The 20,428-nt window shown below is 44.4% G+C and overlaps 1 protein-coding gene across 1 annotated transcript in view; it reads right to left on the bottom strand.

The window, feature by feature from the left end:
* Positions 1-1,880: 1,880 nt before the first annotated feature.
* Positions 1,881-20,428, bottom strand: part of fancm (FA complementation group M) — a 57,312-nt gene continuing 38,764 nt past the window's right edge. The window contains exons 15-25 of the mRNA XM_056477151.1: positions 18,514-20,053; positions 18,083-18,177; positions 12,568-12,627; positions 12,421-12,483; positions 12,087-12,161; positions 11,647-11,809; positions 10,813-10,919; positions 9,541-9,936; positions 5,679-5,982; positions 5,131-5,422; positions 1,881-2,496 (exon numbers count right to left, since the gene is read on the bottom strand). Coding sequence (XP_056333126.1) covers positions 2,349-2,496; positions 5,131-5,422; positions 5,679-5,982; positions 9,541-9,936; positions 10,813-10,919; positions 11,647-11,809; positions 12,087-12,161; positions 12,421-12,483; positions 12,568-12,627; positions 18,083-18,177; positions 18,514-20,053 — 3,243 coding nt within the window. The 3' untranslated portion in view covers positions 1,881-2,348. The remainder of the gene's footprint in view (positions 2,497-5,130; positions 5,423-5,678; positions 5,983-9,540; positions 9,937-10,812; positions 10,920-11,646; positions 11,810-12,086; positions 12,162-12,420; positions 12,484-12,567; positions 12,628-18,082; positions 18,178-18,513; positions 20,054-20,428) is intronic.

Raw genomic sequence — 20,428 nt, 5'->3', positions numbered from 1 at the left:
TTTCAGTGGTTTAAAATAATATCAGACATAATATCTAGAGAAATAAAGCTGTAAAATAGCAGAGAATGTGCTGCAGTTCATCACAAGGCTTCTGTAGTGTAATATACAACACCAACACAGACAAGACAGCACTGCACACTATTACACATGTGCAGAACACACACTAGTCAACCACTTCTCAAGGGTAAACGATGTTGGAAGAAAGATCAAGATCCCATAATGACATTCAGAAGCAGGAGTAAACGGAGAATAAAAACATCACTCACACAATCTGGAAAACTGCTGGTTTAGGGATATTGTTAACAGTGGAGAGCTGTTATATAAGTCTTATTGTTTATCTTCCCAAGCACCTTAAACATGCGAGCGGTCCTGACGGGGCAGAAATCAGCAAAACCCTGAAAAGAGGAGACGCGTTCAGTATCTGCAGTCTTATCTTGTGTGTTTTTACCACACACACACACGCACACAAACACACACACACACACGCACACACACACACACACACGCGCACACACGCGCACACACGCGCACACACGCGCACACACACACACACACACACACACACACACACACACACACACACACACACACACACACACACACACACACACACACCTGAGCATCAACTCTGTAAACACAACGCAGGAAACTCATGCTGAAGTTCTGAATGTGACCATGTTTTCACCATGATGTTCCAGCTTTTACCATGTTCTAGTGAATGAATGCATTGCTGTGTGTAGCTGTACACTGCTACACAATCATGTCCAATTAAACAAATGATAATTACACATGAACCAAAACAACTGTGATGTAATTATATGCTGTATATATTTATACAATGAGAAATGTTCTGTATCAAGAGCTGAATTATTCCTAATAAAACTGAATGATGTGAGGATGAGGAGCAGCTGCGGATTCATCCTTCATGAGCTGTAAAGTGTTTGATGCTCACTAGAAAGTGTGTACTTCTCAATGTTGATTTTTCCTCCAGGTTCAGACTAACTGAATGCATTAGTGTGTGTTCAAACCACTGAACTGCAGATGAACAGACACACACACACACACACACACACACTCTTGATGAAGCTTCAGAGGAGAAGAGCGACCTCTAGTGGATAACAACACACTCTACAAACACACTCGTACAACTCTTCAGACACACACGCTCTACAGGCACATAAACACACCAACACACACTACAGATTCACACACATACACACTCTCACCCTCTCTTTCTCTAGACACACAGTCTACAGACATCCACTGACACACACTCTACAGATTCACCCATAATCTAGACCAGGGGTGCTGCAAAGGGGGAAAGTTAGGATGATTCTAAGGGCCCACGCCATTTCAGGGCCCTCAGAGATACTATTAGGGACTCCCCCCCCCATTCTTCACTTTCAACCACGACTCCCCTGATTCCCCGCCCCTCCCAGCTCTTCAGTTCCGTCCACGACACCTACCTTTACACCCCCCCTCCCAAAACTACTCACTTTCTTCTGCCTGTACCGACCAGCGCTGCCCCTGATCTAGACACACAAACACACTATTTACATACATGTACACGCATACACACACACATGCATACACACTCTCTCCTCTCTAGACACACACAACACACTCTACAAACACATTTATACACTCTATACACACAGTCACTCACTCTAGACAAACACTGTACACAGTATACACTCTATATATATATATATACACACACACACACACACGCACACACTAAGATGCTCCACAGACACACTAACACACAATCCACAGATTCACACAAACTAGACAGACACACACACACACACACACACACACACACACTCTCTCTCTCTCTCTCTCTACAAACACATTCATCTGAGGAAACGGAGTGCTCATTAAAAACACACAGCAGTTTTATCTCTGTAAAGCACTGCTGCTTTACACACACACACACACACACACACACACACACTCAGTGTGTTAAACATAAATACGTCATGTCAGAATCACCATAAAGGCCGCACTCATAATCTGAGGAGCAGAACATCCCTGAACAGAAACACACACATGTACACACGACACAGAATCCGTCATTTAATCCTGATTATTCCACTGACAGTAAAATAAAGCGGAGTTCATAATGCGCAGAGTGCTGCTGAGAGTCAGCCTGTGCTGCGTAGTCTGGTGTATGGAGTCAATCAGCACTAGTTAGTCTGGTGTATGGAGTCAATCAGCACTAGTTAGTCTGGGATATGGAGTCAATCAGCACTAGTTAGTCTGGTTTATGTCTGTCAACATTAGTTAGTCTGGTTTATGTCTGTCAACGTTAGTTAGTCTGGTTTTATGGAGTCAGTCAGTGCTGGTTAATCTGGTTTTATGGAGTCTATAGTGGTTCGGCTCTGGTTAGTCTGGTTTATCAGCACCGGGTCACAGCTGTAGCGCAGGCAGCGGTAGATCTCTTCAGCTCTGGAGCGACTGACACACGCTGAGGCCTGGAGATCCTCCACTGAGCTGAAAAACAGCAGAGGAGTGGTCACACCTGAGGAAGAGCTGATGGACACCTGTGCTGAGGAACACCTGTAGTGATGAACACCTGTGCTGACAGATACCTGCGCTGATGAACACCTGTACTAATGAACAACTGCGTTAACACCTGCGCTGATGAAAACCTGAAGTGATGAACACCTGTGCTGAGGAACACCTGATATACACCTGTAGTGATGAACATCTGCGCTGACAGATACCTGCGCTGATGGACACCAACACTGAGGAATACCTGTGCTGTAATCACCTGTGCTGACAAACACGTGTACTAATGAACAACTGTGTGATGAACACCTGCGCTGATGAACACCTGCGCTGATGAACACCTGTGCTGATGAACACCTCCGTTGATGAACACCTGCACAGACGAACAACTTCCGCTGATGAACACCTGCGCTGATGAACACCTGCGCTGATGAACACCTGCGCTGATGAACACCTGTGCTGATGAACACCTCCGTTGATGAACACCTGCACAGACGAACAACTTCCGCTGATGAACACCTGCGCTGATGAACACCTGCGCTGATGAACACCTCCGTTGATGAAACCCTGCGCTGATGAACACCTGCGCTGATGAACACCTGCGCTGATGAACACCTGCGCTGATGAACACCTCCGTTGATGAACACCTGCGCTGATGAACGCCTGCGCTGATGAACACCTGCGCTGATGAACACCTGCGCTGATGAACACCTCCGTTGATGAACACCTGCGCTGATGAACGCCTGCGCTGATGAACGCCTGCGCTGATGAACACCTGCTCTGATGAACACCTGTGCTGATGAACACCTGGGCTGATGAACACCTGCACTAATAAACATCTGCATTGATGAACACCTGCTCTGATGAACACCTGCGCTGATGAACACCTGCACTGATGAACACCTGCACTAATAAACATCTGCATTGATGAACACCTGCTCTGATGAACACCTGCGCGGATGAACACCTGCACTGATGAACACCTGCACTAATAAACATCTGCACTGATGAACACCTGTGCTGATGAACACCTGGGCTGATGAACACCTGCACTAATAAACATCTGCATTGATGAACACCTGCACTAATAAACATCTGCACTGATGAACACCTGCTCTGATGAACACCTGCGCTGATGAACACCTGCGCTGATGAACACCTGCGCTGATGAACACCTGCGCTGATGAACACCTGCGCTGATGAACACCTGCGCTGATGAACACCTGCACTAATAAACATCTGCATTGATGAACACCTGCTCTGATGAACACCTGCACTGATGAACACCTGCACTAATAAACATCTGCATTGATGAACACCTGCTCTGATGAACACCTGTGCTGATGAACACCTGCACTAATAAACATCTGCATTGATGAACACCTGCTCTGATGAACACCTGCACTGATGAACACCTGCACTGATGAACACCTGCTCTGATGAACACCTGCACTGATGAACACCTGCACTAATAAACATCTGCATTGATGAACACCTGCTCTGATGAACACCTGCACTGATGAACACCTGCACTAATAAACATCTGCATTGATGAACACCTGCTCTGATGAACACCTGCACTGATGAACACCTGCACTAATAAACATCTGCATTGATGAACACCTGCTCTGATGAACACCTGCGCTGATGAACACCTGCACTGATGAACACCTGCACTAATAAACATCTGCATTGATGAACACCTGCTCTGATGAACACCTGCGCTGATGAACACCTGCACTGATGAACACCTGCACTAATAAACATCTGCATTGATGAACACCTGTGCTGATGAACACCTGGGCTGATGAACACCTGCACTAATAAACATCTGCATTGATGAACACCTGCTCTGATGAACACCTGCGCTGATGAACACCTGCGCTGATGAACACCTGCACTAATAAACATCTGCATTGATGAACACCTGCTCTGATGAACACCTGCACTAATAAACATCTGCATTGATGAACACCTGCTCTGATGAACACCTGTGCTGATGAACACCTGCATTGATGAACACCTGCGCTGATGAACACCTGCGCTGATGAACACCTGCGCTGATGAACGCCTGCACTGATGAACACCTGCACTGATGAACACCTGCGCTGATGAACACCTGCGCTGATGAACACCTGTGCTGATGAACACCTGTGCTGATGAACACCTGCGCTGATGAACACCTGCACTGATGAACACCTGCGCTGATGAACACCTGCACTGATGAACACCTGCACTGATGAACACCTGCGCTGATGAACACCTGTGCTGATGAACACCTGTGCTGATGAACACCTGTGCTGATGAACACCTGTGCTGATGAACACCTGCACTGATGAACACCTGCGCTGATGAACACCTGCACTGATGAACACCTGCACTAATAAACATCTGCACTGATGAACACCTGCGCTGATGAACACCTGCACTGATGAACACCTGTGTTGATGAACACCTGCGCTGATGAACACCTGCACTGATGAACACCTGCACTAATAAACATCTGCACTGATGAACACCTGCGCTGATGAACACCTGCGCTGATGAACACCTGCGCTGATGAACACCTGCGCTGATGAACACCTGTGCTGATGAACACCTGTGCTGATGCTGTACCTGCTGATCATGTGGCTGATGGAGCTGAAGCGGTGGCTCATGTTCAGAGCACAGATGTAGCTCATGTTCGGCAGCGTCAGGTAGAACTGGAGCGCCTGCTGCCGGTGACCTTTGACCTCCAGCGGCACCTGGATGGCCTGACCTTTCCTCTTCTCCACCTGTGTGAGGTCGGTCAGTATAGCGGCGGTTTCCTCAAACCCGTTACTGAACAGCAGCCGAACGCCCGCCGTCACCAGAGCGGCCAGTGTGGAGTCATAATAGCGGCTGTGCTGGAACACTCGCACCATCTCTCCTGAAACACAGGTCAGCTCATCTTTATTTCTAGAGTACTTCTACAGTGTGGGCGTGAAGGTTACGGTACGGTAATGATGAACACTGATCATGAACATTCTTTATAATCCATTACCTACAGTTACATAGATGCATAGACACAATTACATATAGTTTAAAAATAAGAAGAGTTAATACTGCCTTCCTTTTGAGGGAAGGAGCTTGCAGAAGTAGCTGTTGGTATACATACACACACACACACACACACACACACTCACCAGGTCTGGTTCTGTCCTTCTGGATGATCAGACACACACGCTCATACGTGGCCTGCAGACGCTGCATTCGCTCCAGCAGACGCCTGCGGTTGTGAGCGCTGGACACCTCAGACTCGCTCTGCCATTCCACAGCGGTGCGGTTGCTGATGATGAAGTCTGCGCTGCCCAGAGAGCAGACATGGACCTGCAGATGGTGCCGGAGCCGCAGGAGCGACAGCAGCTCAGAGCCACCGCTGATGCAGCGAGCGTCCACTAACACAGCCAGAGGAGCGTCTGCAGACACTGGGAGCCCAGCGTCAGGAGCCTGCAGATAACACCACCAAAAACACTGCTGCAAAATAAAGCTGCTCTTACTCAGTTTCTGTCTTGTTTCTAGTCCTAATGTCTAAACATTCTTAAACCAAAAGGCATTTTCTAGAGAAGCACAAAATATTGTCTTGTTTTCAGAAATAATGATTTCAAATAATAAAGAGGGTTTTTACTTAAAACAAGCTAAATAATCTGGCAATGGGGGACGAAAAATAATTAAATAAAGGAAAAAAACAAGATTAATACTGTGCAACCGTCGTCAACTCTGCTACCGCTCTCAACTCTGCTACTGTGAACTCTTTTACGACACACACCTCTTAAAAAAGCAACTACACATCACGTAGTGCAAGCTCTGTGATTGGTCGGCTTGGTATCAGTGATTAGTGTGGGTGGGGCTGAGAGCGACAGAAGAAGTGTGAGTCTGTTGAAGTGAGTGTATACAAGTGTGGAGTCCCGTGGAGGAGCTCATCCAGATGTGAACGTGATTACCTTATAAATAAAGTTGTTGCCCGTCCGCCGGCTCCCACCTCAGAATGAGCAAGTTTGAGCTACTCATACAGTAAGGTGAGATTAAAAACACCCGTGAAGAAACTGGACACAGAGAAACATAAAATCCTCTGCCAGCTAGCGTTTCATTATTGTAGAGCAACACGAACAGTGCGCAGAAGTATAAATGCACGGCTATATGCAAGGCATGCTCATTGGGTTACAGCGATCACTCGACACAGAAGTATAATCCAGCCTTTACTGTTAACTCTCAACTCTGACCGTCAACTCTGCTATACGCGGTGACCGTCAACTCTGCTATACGCGGTGACCGTCAACTCTGCTATACGCAGTGATTGTAAACTCTGCTATACGCGCTTACCATCAACTCTGCTATACGCGGTGACCGTCAACTGCTATACTCAGTTACCGTCTACTCTGCTATACTCAGATACCGTCAACTCTGCTATACTCAGTTACCGTCTACTGCTATACTCAGATACCGTCTACTCTGCTATACTCAGATGCCGTCTACTCTGCTATACTCAGATACCGTCTACTCTGCTATACTCAGATACCGTCTACTCTGCTATACTCAGATACCGTCTACTCTGCTATACTCAGATACCGTCTACTCTGCTATACTCAGTTACCGTCTACTCTGCTATACTCAGATACCGTCAACTCTGCTATACTCAGTTACCGTCTACTGCTATACTCAGTTACCGTCTACTCTGCTATACTCAGATACCGTCAACTCTGCTATACTCAGTTACCGTCTACTGCTATACTCAGTTACCGTCTACTCTGCTATACTCAGATACCATCTACTCTGCTATACTCAGATACCGTCTACTCTGCTATACTCAGATACCGTCTACTCTGCTATACTCAGATACCGTCTACTCTGCTATACTCAGATACCGTCTACTCTGCTATACTCAGATACCGTCTACTCTGCTATACTCAGATACCGTCAACTCTGCTATACTCGGCTACAGTCAACTCTGCTATACTCGGCTACAGTCAACTCTGCTATACTCGGCTACAGTCAACTCTGCTATACTCGGCTACAGTCAACTCTGCTATACTCGGCTACAGTCAACTCTGCTATACTCAGATACCGTCAACTCTGCTATACTCGGCTACAGTCAACTCTGCTATACTCAGATACCGTCTACTCTGCTATACTCAGATACCGTCTACTCTGCTATACTCAGATACCGTCAACTCTGCTATACTCAGATACCGTCAACTCTGCTATACTCGGCTACAGTCAACTCTGCTATACTCGGCTACAGTCAACTCTGCTATACTCGGCTACAGTCAACTCTGCTATACTCGGCTACAGTCAACTCTGCTATACTCAGATACCGTCAACTCTGCTATACTCGGCTACAGTCAACTCTGCTATACTCAGATACCGTCTACTCTGCTATACTCAGATACCGTCTACTCTGCTATACTCAGATACCGTCAACTCTGCTATACTCAGATACCGTCAACTCTGCTATACTCAGATACCGTCTACTCTGCTATACTCAGATACCGTCTACTCTGCTATACTCGGCTACAGTCAACTCTGCTATACTCAGATACCGTCTACTCTGCTATACTCAGATACCGTCAACTCTGCTATACTCGGCTACAGTCAACTCTGCTATACTCGGCTACAGTCAACTCTGCTATACTCGGCTACAGTCAACTCTGCTATACTCGGCTACAGTCAACTCTGCTATACTCGGCTACAGTCAACTCTGCTATACTCAGATACCGTCAACTCTGCTATACTCGGCTACAGTCAACTCTGCTATACTCAGATACCGTCTACTCTGCTATACTCAGATACCGTCTACTCTGCTATACTCAGATACCGTCAACTCTGCTATACTCAGATACCGTCAACTCTGCTATACTCGGCTACAGTCAACTCTGCTATACTCGGCTACAGTCAACTCTGCTATACTCGGCTACAGTCAACTCTGCTATACTCGGCTACAGTCAACTCTGCTATACTCAGATACCGTCAACTCTGCTATACTCGGCTACAGTCAACTCTGCTATACTCAGATACCGTCTACTCTGCTATACTCAGATACCGTCTACTCTGCTATACTCAGATACCGTCAACTCTGCTATACTCAGATACCGTCAACTCTGCTATACTCAGATACCGTCTACTCTGCTATACTCAGATACCGTCTACTCTGCTATACTCGGCTACAGTCAACTCTGCTATACTCAGATACCGTCTACTCTGCTATACTCAGATACCGTCAACTCTGCTATACTCAGATACCGTCAACTCTGCTATACTCGGCTACAGTCAACTCTGCTATACTCGGCTACAGTCAACTCTGCTATACTCGGCTACAGTCAACTCTGCTATACTCGCTTACCGTCAACTCTGCTATACTCGGCTACAGTCAACTCTGCTATACTCAGATACCGTCAACTCTGCTATACTCGGCTACAGTCAACTCTGCTATACTCGGCTACAGTCAACTCTGCTATACTCGGCTACAGTCAACTCTGCTATACTCGCTTACCGTCAACTCTGCTATACTCAGATACCGTCAACTCTGCTATACTCGGCTACAGTCAACTCTGCTATACTCAGATACCGTCAACTCTGCTATACTCGGTTACCGTCAACTCTGCTATACTCAGATACCGTCAACTCCGCTATACTCGGTGGACATCGTCAACTGTGTTAGTCAAGTCTGCTACTGTCAACTCTGGTTAATGTCAACTCCGCTATACTCAGTTACCATCAACTCTGCTATACTCGGCTACAGTCAACTCTGCTATACTCAGTCACCGTCAACTCTGCTATACTCAGTTACCGTCAACTCTGCTATACTCAGATACCGTCAACTCTGCTATACTCAGTTACCGTCTACTCCGCTATACTCGGTGGACATCGTCAACTGTGTTACTGTCAAGTCTGCTATACTAGGTTACCGTCAACTCAGCTATCCTCTGTTACTGTCAACTCTGCTACCGTTGAGTCCGTTACTGTCAAGTCTGTTATCGTCAACTCTGTTATGCCATAAAGAGTGCTCACCTGTTTGTGTGTCTGGAAGTCCAGCTCTTCGGACAGCTCTGCCTGATCTTCGAGTCTCTGCCGCTTCTGGATCTCCAGCTCAGGCTGCCGGCAGACGCTCTGCGGGACTTTAAACACAGTGTGGGTCTGCGGTCGATCCTCATCCTCATCGCTGGAGTCCTGCGGGCGGATGATGCGGGAGCGCTTTTTCCTGCGCTGCTGATCTGTGGCAGTGTTTGCGGCGCGGATCTGCCGTATCCGGGCCCTGCGGCGTGTGGCGTACTGCCTCCTGCCATCGATGATGGAGTCTTCAGGGATCAGCTCCACAGATTCTTCATCAGCAGACTCTTCGTCCTCCTCCTCACTCCCGTCAACGACAAAACTGTCCTCGGCGTACGACTCATCCTGTTCTGGCACCTGACAAACGCAGAGTCGGAAAAACAGCATGAAAACTACACACAACACACACAACACCTGCTTTTTGAGTTGCTGTACCTATTTTTATTTTATAATCCTCCTATTTTTATGCATATTTTGCATTATTGCATAACATAATGCTAAAGGAAAACACCAAGATGTGCATAAACTTTTAAAATGTGCATAGAAGAACGTATGCGCACAACAGAGCTTCTAATTATCTCTGACTAGTAATCAGCTGTAGTGAGTATGCGTGTGCGCCTGCGCTTTATCAGTATCTGCGCTTCAGTGCTGTAGTTTGTGCTGATCAGATGATTTGACAGATATAAATGTGTGTGTGAGGGTCTTTGTGTCATTAATGTTGGTCTGCAGATATAAATGTGTGTGTGAGGGTCTTTGTGTCATTAATGTTGGTCTGCAGATATAAATGTGTGTGTGTGTGAGGGTCTTTGTGTCATTAATGTTGGTTTGATCAGATATAAATGTGTGTGTGAGGGTCTTTGTGTCATTAATGTTGGTCTGCAGATATAAATGTGTGTGTGAGGGTCTTTGTGTCATTAATGTTGGTCTGCAGATATAAATGTGTGTGTGAGGGTCTTTGTGTCATTAATGTTGGTCTGCAGATATAAATGTGTGTGTGAGGGTCTTTGTGTCATTAATGTTGGTCTGCAGATATAAATGTGTGTGTGTGAGGGTCTTTGTGTCATTAATGTTGGTCTCCAGATATAAATGTGTGTGTGTGTGTATAAATGCCCGATTCAGAGCACTCACACTTGTCAAATGAACCGGGAAAAGCTCCTGGGCACGGTTCAGATAGCCCAGTGTGAGTGCACCCTCAGTGAGTGTTAACATGAAGCCGGATCTGCAGATGCTCACCTGTGAGAAGATGTTGATGCTGTGTTTGGGTTTATAGGTCATGCGCACCGGCTTCTGCAGCGCTGGACTCCTGACGGACTTCAGATAAAACGCCTGCATCTCAGAGTCTGGAGACCAGAGGAAAGACATCAAACCTGATCTGAGCACAGTTTAGTGTAATAATAGTGGATCAGAGACCGGCCTTCAGCACATCACACCTCACAAAGAATCTGCAGAGTTTACTGAGACCGAAGCTGGAAGACTACCAGAGAACATTTAAAGGAAAGGAAAATATTTTTGAATGTATGTTTGAACAGGTGTCATATTGGCTCAGTGGTTAGCGCTGTGGCCTCACAGCAAGGTCACTGGTTCGAGTCCTGGCTGGTTCAGTTGGTGTTTCTGTGTGGAGTTTGCATGTTCTCCTCGTGTTGGTGTGGGTTTCCTCCGGGTGCTCCGGTTTCCCCCACAGTCCCAGTACTGGGTTGCGGCTGGAAGTGTGTGTTTCTGTTTGTGTGTGACTCTGTCTCTGTTTCCTGTTTGTATAAGTACCTGTTTATGTGTGTGTGCGTCTGTCTGTGCTTGTGTGTGTGTTCTGTGTGTCTGTTTGTGTCTCGTTTGAGTGTGTATATGTATCTGTGTGTGTCTATGTGTGTGTATACATGTGTGTTTTTTGTGCGTTTCAGAGTGTGTGATCTCTGTGTATAATTATGCGTTTGAGTGTGTGTTTGTGCATGTACGTGACGGATTGTATGTCTGTGTGTGTGTGTGTGTGTGTGTGTATGTGTGACTGTGTTTCCTGTTTGTACATGTCTGTGTGTGTCACTGTGTGTGTATGTCTGTGCTTGTGTGTCTCACCATTGAGCCCCTGCGAGCACTGTGTGTTGTTGACCACGAAGCCCTGCAGTGATTGGTTCTGCTCGTCTCCATCATCTTCATCTGAGGAAACATCTTCATCTTCATCCTCAGAGAGTTCAGCCTCCTCATCCAGAAACTGACGAGCTGCACCACGAGGACACTTCTGGAACACACAGAGGAGACGCAGGAGACTAGAATCACTGAGTGTGTGTGTGTGCATATGCATATTTCTGTGTGTGTGTAAGCGTATCTGTGTATGTGTATATGTGTGTGTGCGAGAGAGAGTGTGTGTGAGTATGTACTGTTTATAAGACTGTGTGAGTATGTGTGTGATCTGTGTGCAGGTATGTGCTTATGTATGTGTGTGAGTATGCGTGTGTGTGTGTGTGTGTGTGTGTGTGTGTGTGTGTGTGTGTGTGTGCGTTTTGGTGCTTCATTACTTTATTTGATCTGTGGCATCCAGGCTGATGAACACTGATGAGCTGAAGGACATCATCTCCCTCACTGCCCTCTGACTGCACACACACACACACACACACACACACACACACACACACACACACACACACACACACACACACCCACACACACACACACACACACACACACACACACACACACACACACACACACACACACACAAAGGGATAGAGTGAATAATAACCCACACACACACATACACAGAGAGAGAGACAGAATAATAACACACACACACACACACACACGCACACACACACACACACACACACAGCGTGAGCAGGTGAATAGTCGTACCGTGTTTAATGCAGCCGTACGCTTCCGACACACTCGAAGAGGAGAATCCACATCACTGCAGACCTTTAAACACACACACACACACACACACAAATAAACACACACAAGAACACACACGCACACACAGCAGCTGAAGAAGAGTCGTACCATGTTTATCGCTGGACGCTTCCGACACACTTGAAGAGGAGAATCCACATCACTGCAGACCTTTAAACACACACACACACACACATAGAGAGACAGGCACACACACACATAAACACAAGAACCCATGCAAACACACAAACAAACAGACAGACATGAACAGACACACACACACACACACACACGCAATAAGCGATAATGTTTTTCATATGGGTCGATATCGATATCGATCAGGATAATGTTTGTCATATGGGTCGATATCGATAATGATCAGGATAATGTTTTTCATATGGGTCGATATCGATAATGATCAGGATAATGTTTTTCATATGGGTCGATATCGATAACGATCAGGATAATGTTTTTCATATGGGTCGATATCGATAATGATCAGGATGATGTTTTTCATATGGGTCGATATCGATAACGATCAGGATAATGTTTTTCATATGGGTCGATATCGATAATGATCAGGATAATGTTTTCCTTATGGGTCGATATCGATAACGATCAGGATAATGTTTTTCATATGGGTCGATATCGATGATGATCAGGATAATGTTTTTCATATGGGTCGATATCGATAACGATCAGGATAATGTTTATCATATGGGTCGATATCGATCAGGATAATGTTTTTCATATGGGTCGATATCGATAATGATCAGGATAATGTTTTTCATATGGGTCGATATCGATAATGATCAGGATAATGTTTTTCATATGGGTCGATATCGATAATGATCAGGATAATGTTTTTCATATGGGTCGATATCGATAATGATCAGGATAATGTTTTTCATATGGGTCGATATCGATAACGATCAGGATAATGTTTTTCATATGGGTCGATATCGATAATGATCAGGATAATGTTTTTCATATGGGTCGATATCGATAACGATCAGGATAATGTTTATCATATGGGTCGATATCGATCAGGATAATGTTTTTCATATGGGTCGATATCGATAATGATCAGGATAATGTTTTTCATATGGGTCGATATCGATATCGATCAGGATAATGTTTGTCATATGGGTCGATATCGATAATGATCAGGATAATGTTTTTCATATGGGTCGATATCGATGATGATCAGGATAATGTTTTTCATATGGGTCGATATCGATAATGATCAGGATAATGTTTATCATATGGGTCGATATCGATAACGATCAGGATAACGTTTATCATATGGGTCGATATCGATAATGATCAGGATAATGTTTTTCATATGGGTCGATATCGATAATGATCAGGATAATGTTTTTCATATGGGTCGATATCGATAATGATCAGGATAATGTTTTTCATATGGGTCGATATCGATAATGATCAGGATAATGTTTATCATATGGGTCGATATCGATAATGATCAGGATAATGTTTTTCATATGGGTCGATAATGATCAGGATAATGTTTTTCATATGGGTCGATAATGATCAGGATAATGTTTTTCATATGGGTCGATAATGATCAGGATAATGTTTTTCATATGGGTCGATATCGATGACGATCAGGATAATGTTTTTCATATGGGTCGATATCGATGATGATCAGGATAATGTTTATCATATGGGTCGATATCGATGATGATCAGGATAATGTTTATCATATGGGTCGATATCGATGATGATCAGGATAATGTTTTTCATATGGGTCGATATCGATAATGATCAGGATAATGTTTTTCATATGGGTCGATATCGATGATGATCAGGATAATGTTTATCATATGGGTCGATATCGATGATGATCAGGATAATGTTTTTCATATGGGTCGATATCGATGATAATCAGGATAATGTTTTTCATATGGGTCGATATCGATAATGATCAGGATAATGTTTGTCATATGGGTCGATATCGATAATGATCAGGATAATGTTTATCATATGGGTCGATATCGATAACGATCAGGATAATGTTTTTCATATGGGTCGATATCGATGACGATCAGGATAATGTTTTTCATATGGGTCGATATCGATGATGATCAGGATAATAATTTTCATATGGGTCGATATCGATAATGATCAGGATAATGTTTTTCATATGGGTCGATATCGATAACGATCAGGATGATGTTTTTCATATGGGTCGATATCAATAATGATCAGGATAATGTTTTTCATATGGGTCGATATCGATAATGATCAGGATAATGTTTATCATAGGGGTCGATATCGATAATGATCAGGATAATGTTTTTCATATGGGTCGATATCGATAACGATCAGGATAATGTTTTTCATATGGGTCGATATCGATAATGATCAGGATGATGTTTTTCATATGGGTCGATATCGATAACGATCAGGATAATGTTTTTCATATGGGTCGATATCGATAATGATCAGGATAATGTTTATCATATGGGTCGATATTGATGATGATCAGGATAATGTTTATCATATGGGTCGATATCGATAATGATCAGGATAATGTTTTCCTTATGGGTCGATATCGATAATGATCAGGATAATGTTTTTCATATGGGTCGATATCGATAATGATCAGGATAATGTTTTTCATATGGGTCGATATCGATAATGATCAGGATAATGTTTTTCATATGGGTCGATATCGATGATGATCAGGATAATGTTTATCATATGGGTCGATATCGATAACGATCAGGATAATGTTTTTCATATGGGTCGATATCGATAACAATCAGGATAATGTTTTTCATATGGGTCGATATCGATAACGATCAGGATAATGTTTTTCATATGGGTCGATATCGATGATGATCAGGATAATGTTTATCATATGGGTCGATATCGATAACGATCAGGATAATGTTTTTCATATGGGTCGATATCGATAATGATCAGGATAATGTTTATCATATGGGTCGATATCGATGATGATCAGGATAATGTTTTTCATATGGGTCGATATCGATAACGATCAGGATAATGTTTATCATATGGGTCGATATTAGATTAGATTAGATTAGATTCAACTTTATTGTCATTACACATGTACAAGTACAAGGCAACGAAATGCAGTTTAGGTCTAACCAGCAGTGCAATAGCAGCAAGTGCAGGATACAGGTATAAGTTATAAAGTGCAGTTATAGAAAAACTATGGTGATATTTACAGATGGATGTACTATCAACATTATATATAGGTTGTATTAGCTATGAACAGATTTACAATAAATGAATATATGTACAGGATGCTATTAATAATCAGGAGTGTGCAGATAAACATAATTACAAATGTCCATGTGCAGTGGGTATGTACAGTTCAATAAATGAATCAGTGCAATGAATATGTGCAAACTTTAAATGTGCAAATGTTAAATAGTGCAGTGATTGTGAGGAGTATAAGTTAGAGGAATGTGGGGGGTGTATTGGGGAGGCAAAAGAGTCAGTGAGGGGCAGAGTTCAAAAGGGAGACAGCTCTGGGGAAAAAGCTGTTCCTCAGTCTGCTGGTTTTTGTCCGGGGGAGCCTGAAGCGCCTGCCGGAAGGCAGGAGAGAAAACAGTCTGTGAGCAGGGTGAGAGGTGTCCTTAAGAATACTGCGTGCTCGGCGCAGACAGTGTTTCTTCTGGATGTCCTCAATGGCTGGCAGTGTAGTCCCTGTGATGCGTTGGGCAGTTTTCACCACCCGCTGCAGTGCCTTACGCTCAGCAACAGAGCAGCTTCCATACCAGACTGTGACGCAGTTGGTCAGGATGCTTTCTATTGTGCAGCGGTAGAAGTTCACCAGGACGGCTGATGAAAGCTGGTTCTTCTTAAGTTGCCTCAAGAAGAATAGGCGCTGGTGAGCCTTCTTGACCAGGCTGGAGGTGTTGGTGGTCCAGGAAAGGTCCTTTGAGATGTGGGTCCCCAGGAACTTGAAGGATGAGACAGGCTCAACGCTCATATCGATAATGATCAGGATAATGTTTTTCATATGGGTCGATATCGATAACGATCAGGATAATGTTTTTCATATGGGTCGATCTCGATAATGATCAGGATAATGTTTATCATATGGGTCGATATCGATAATGATCAGGATAATGTTTTTCATATGGGTCGATATCGATAATGATCAGGATAATGTTTTTCATATGGGTCGATATCGATAATGATCAGGATAATGTTTTTCATATGGGTCGATATCGATAATGATCAGGATAATGTTTTTCATATGGGTCGATATCGATATCACGGCGAGTCGTGCAGGAAATGTCTCTGTTCATACAGTGAGTTTCTGAGCTCGCATCCTTCAGACCGAGTTTATTCTTCAGAGGTAATCTAAGAACACTATAAGTGCTGCAAATAGCCTGTAAAGACTGTCCAGCTCATGCTTCGTTAATGAATTAAACTGAAACCGTGAAAACAGTTTAATGGATTGTTTTGGTGCTAAAGCATATACTATAGCGGGCTTGTTTTGAAGCGCTTCACCTCAGATGTTATTCGTTCTTCTTGTTTATGCTGTAGATAACTGACCAATAAAACATTCAGCAAAATTAAATGACACATTACACAAAACCAAATTCGCTGTAAAAAGGTACATTTTCAAAGAAATATATTTATATATATATGTGTGTTTTTAGTTTGTGCCAATCTTAAACGAGTGTGTGTGGATGATGCTTCACTCTGTGGATAATAAGGGTTTATTAATGATCCACTGTTGTTGTAAACGTCTGTCATATATTTGCTGCATTTTCATCTCATTATTTTAAAGATTACATCTTGAGCATCTGATTTCTCCTCTGTGATTTTGTCCTGTAAATATATAAAGGCTGGTTATTTTACCGTCGATGATGGACAATAGTGATATTACAGAATTCAAAACAAATATCTTAATATTAAAAAGGAAACATAAGCCTGACAACAAAAGATCCTGTCAATGTGGTAATAAACGCCCTTAATAATGCAGCCTGTAGTTTACAGCAAGCATCAAGTGTTCATTGAGATTGTGTTGTGTCTTATCTTCTGTCCTTTCTGAGGGGTTTTTCTCGTAAGGCACGGCTTTTGTAAATGATGACATGTGACTCTGCTGGGTAGTTGTGCTGGTTTACCAACACTTGTTTGGGTCTGTCATCTCTTAGCATCATCATAAGGGTGCCATTGTTTTAACTGAAACAGTTAGCAGTGTTGCCTGTTTTTGATGGCACGAGTCGTCATACGAGGCGCAGTTTGCAGTGCATTTTGCTGTTTTTTTGTCGGATTAATCATCAATTTAATTCATCCTGAAGTGTTCTTGTCAACAATGTCTGTGACGGTTTTTACCTTATTTTTTCTTACTCCTCAACTAACACTGTATGGCTGTACACGTGTGCTATGTGCAGCATCCGGCTGAGCAGCGTTACGCATTCATGAACATTATCGAACGGTCATTATGATTATCCAAAAATCATATCGTGATAATAACCGATATCGAATGATCGCCCAGCCCTGCATGTTTCCATCTAAAGCTGAAAATCAAAATGACTGCAATAAACTAAAACTAAAACAACAACAACAACAACAACAACAACAACAACAACAACACTGAGCTCCATCAGACCTGCTGCTTCACCTCTGGAGAGAACACTGGAGCCATTTCAAGAGCTGAACATCCCTGATGATGAGCCTCATCCTCACTGTCACTGACAAACACACCTGAAACACACACACACACACACACACACACACACACAAACAAACACAGATATACACACACCTATCATATACATAAACGGGTAACACACACACACACACACACACGCACACACACACACACACACACACATCGTACACACAAACAAACACAGATATACACACACCTATCATATACATAAATGGGTAACACACACACACACACACACACACACACACAAATCATACACAAAGATATCATACATGCACACACACAGATCATACACACACACACACACACACACACACACACACACACACAGACAGACAGAATGCCAGAGCAGTGTATGTGCGGCACACCTGTGCAGGTGCGTCTCCTCTGGCCAGGTGTGTGTGTTCTTCGGTGCGCAGGCAGGTACAGGTGGTTGGGTGTGGATGCGCTGGGCCGCGGCGCTGCACTGCAGAGGTCAGAGGTCAGCGGCGGGAGTTCAGAGGTCATTCCAGAGACACCGGCGCCTGCTGCTGCTTCCTCCTCAGACTCTGACTCAAAGCCCAGGTCAAAGTTCACCGAGAAGAAATCCTGAGAGCAGCGAAACACACAGCTGCTCCCTGAACCGCCCGCCGCCTGCTCTCCTTCAGGTCCTGTGAGGCTTGATCTACTTCTTGACACATTGACTGGCGACTCCTGCTCTCCTTCAGGTCCTGTGAGGCTTGATCTGCTTCTTGAACCATCAGTCTCCTGCTTTCCATCAGGTCCTGTGAGGTTTGATCTACTTCTTGTCACATAAACGGGTGTCCGCTGCTCTCCTTCAGGTCCTGTGAGGTTTAGTCTGGTTCCTGAGACATTAAGAGGAGTCCGCTGCTTTCTATTAGGTCCTGTGAGGTTCAACGTACTACCTGACACACTGACAGGCGTCGCCTGCTCTCCATCAGGTCCTGTAACGCTTGATCTTCTTGAACAATCAGTGAGAGTACATTGTTTCTGCTCAGACTGCTCTCCATCAGGTCCTGTGAGGTTTGATCTACTGCCTGACACATTAAGAGGAGTCCGCTGCTTTCTATCAGGTCCTGTGACATTCAATCTGCTACCTGACACACTGACTGGAGACTGCTGCTCTCCTTCAGGTCCTGTGAGAGTCGACCTTCCTCCTGGCACATCAGCAAGAGTCTGTTGTTTCTGCTCAGGCTGCTCTCCATCAGGTCCTGTGCTGTTGTCTGGCGTCTGCACATCAGGAATGCTCATCTGCAGGAACTCTTCATCATCAAACAGGTCGAGGCTCAGCTGATCCTCCTGACGCTCCTCAGCTTTCATAAACCCGTCTCCATCGTCAAACAGCTCGTCCCAGCCTGGGGAAGCAGCGGCTGCTGCAGACGGTGGTGTATTCTGAGCACAGACACCCGTATCTTCATCTTCATCATCCTCAGGGTCTTCCAGTGCTGACGTCAGGCTGAAGCTGACCCTGAAGGTCTCAGACAGCGGCTCTTCCTCCTCCAGCAGTTTAGGTGGAGACCTGCACAGCAGCTGCTCCACATTTCTGATGATCTCCAGAAATCTCCTGCTGTTCAGACTGTGACGGCAGCGTCTGGTCTTCTGGAGCTCCGGCTGGTAGAAGATGTGCTGTAGATCTGAGCTCTCGTCCTCCTGCCCGTCAAGCAGACACTCCACACACTCCACAGAGGAACACGTCTGCGCATCATCATCATCATCTGTGATGGACACGCACTCCTGGACCTGAAGGGGAGCACCCTGAGTGTGCGCTGCAGGTGTTGTGTTTACCTGCTCTTCAGTGCTGGATGTTGTCCTCTGCTGTGGGATGTTGTTGGTGGTCTTTGTTTGTCCTCCTTCAACGTCCTCCATCTGGAGATGCTTCATGAGCTCAGACTGAAAGCTGCAGTCACCCTGTGAGGACAGAAGAGCAACAGTCAGACCAATTCATCACACACACACACACACACACACACACACACACACACAGTACACATGTGTATCAGCGTTTCTGAGGGGTTCATAAAGTCAACTTTAAGACCTTTTTAAACGTCCTGTAAAGTTTAGTTTCAGTCTGTTGGTCTTCAGGATATCTATGATCCAGTGATGATGATGATGATGATGATGACATGTCGCAGATATAAACATCTAAAGCTTGCAGTTTGTCTCTTCCACCTAAATGGATCAGAGGCTGTTTCCATCCACCAAGTTTAATGCTCATTATTGGAGATGCGCATTAAAAATCAGCTGATGGAGACGCCAGAATAAGCGCATATGTTTTGAAAATGT

The sequence above is a fragment of the Danio aesculapii genome, chromosome 17 (genome assembly GCF_903798145.1).
Source record: "Danio aesculapii chromosome 17, fDanAes4.1, whole genome shotgun sequence".
NCBI classification, from domain to species: domain Eukaryota; kingdom Metazoa; phylum Chordata; class Actinopteri; order Cypriniformes; family Danionidae; genus Danio; species Danio aesculapii.
This window is presented reverse-complemented; position numbering and strand designations above follow the sequence as displayed.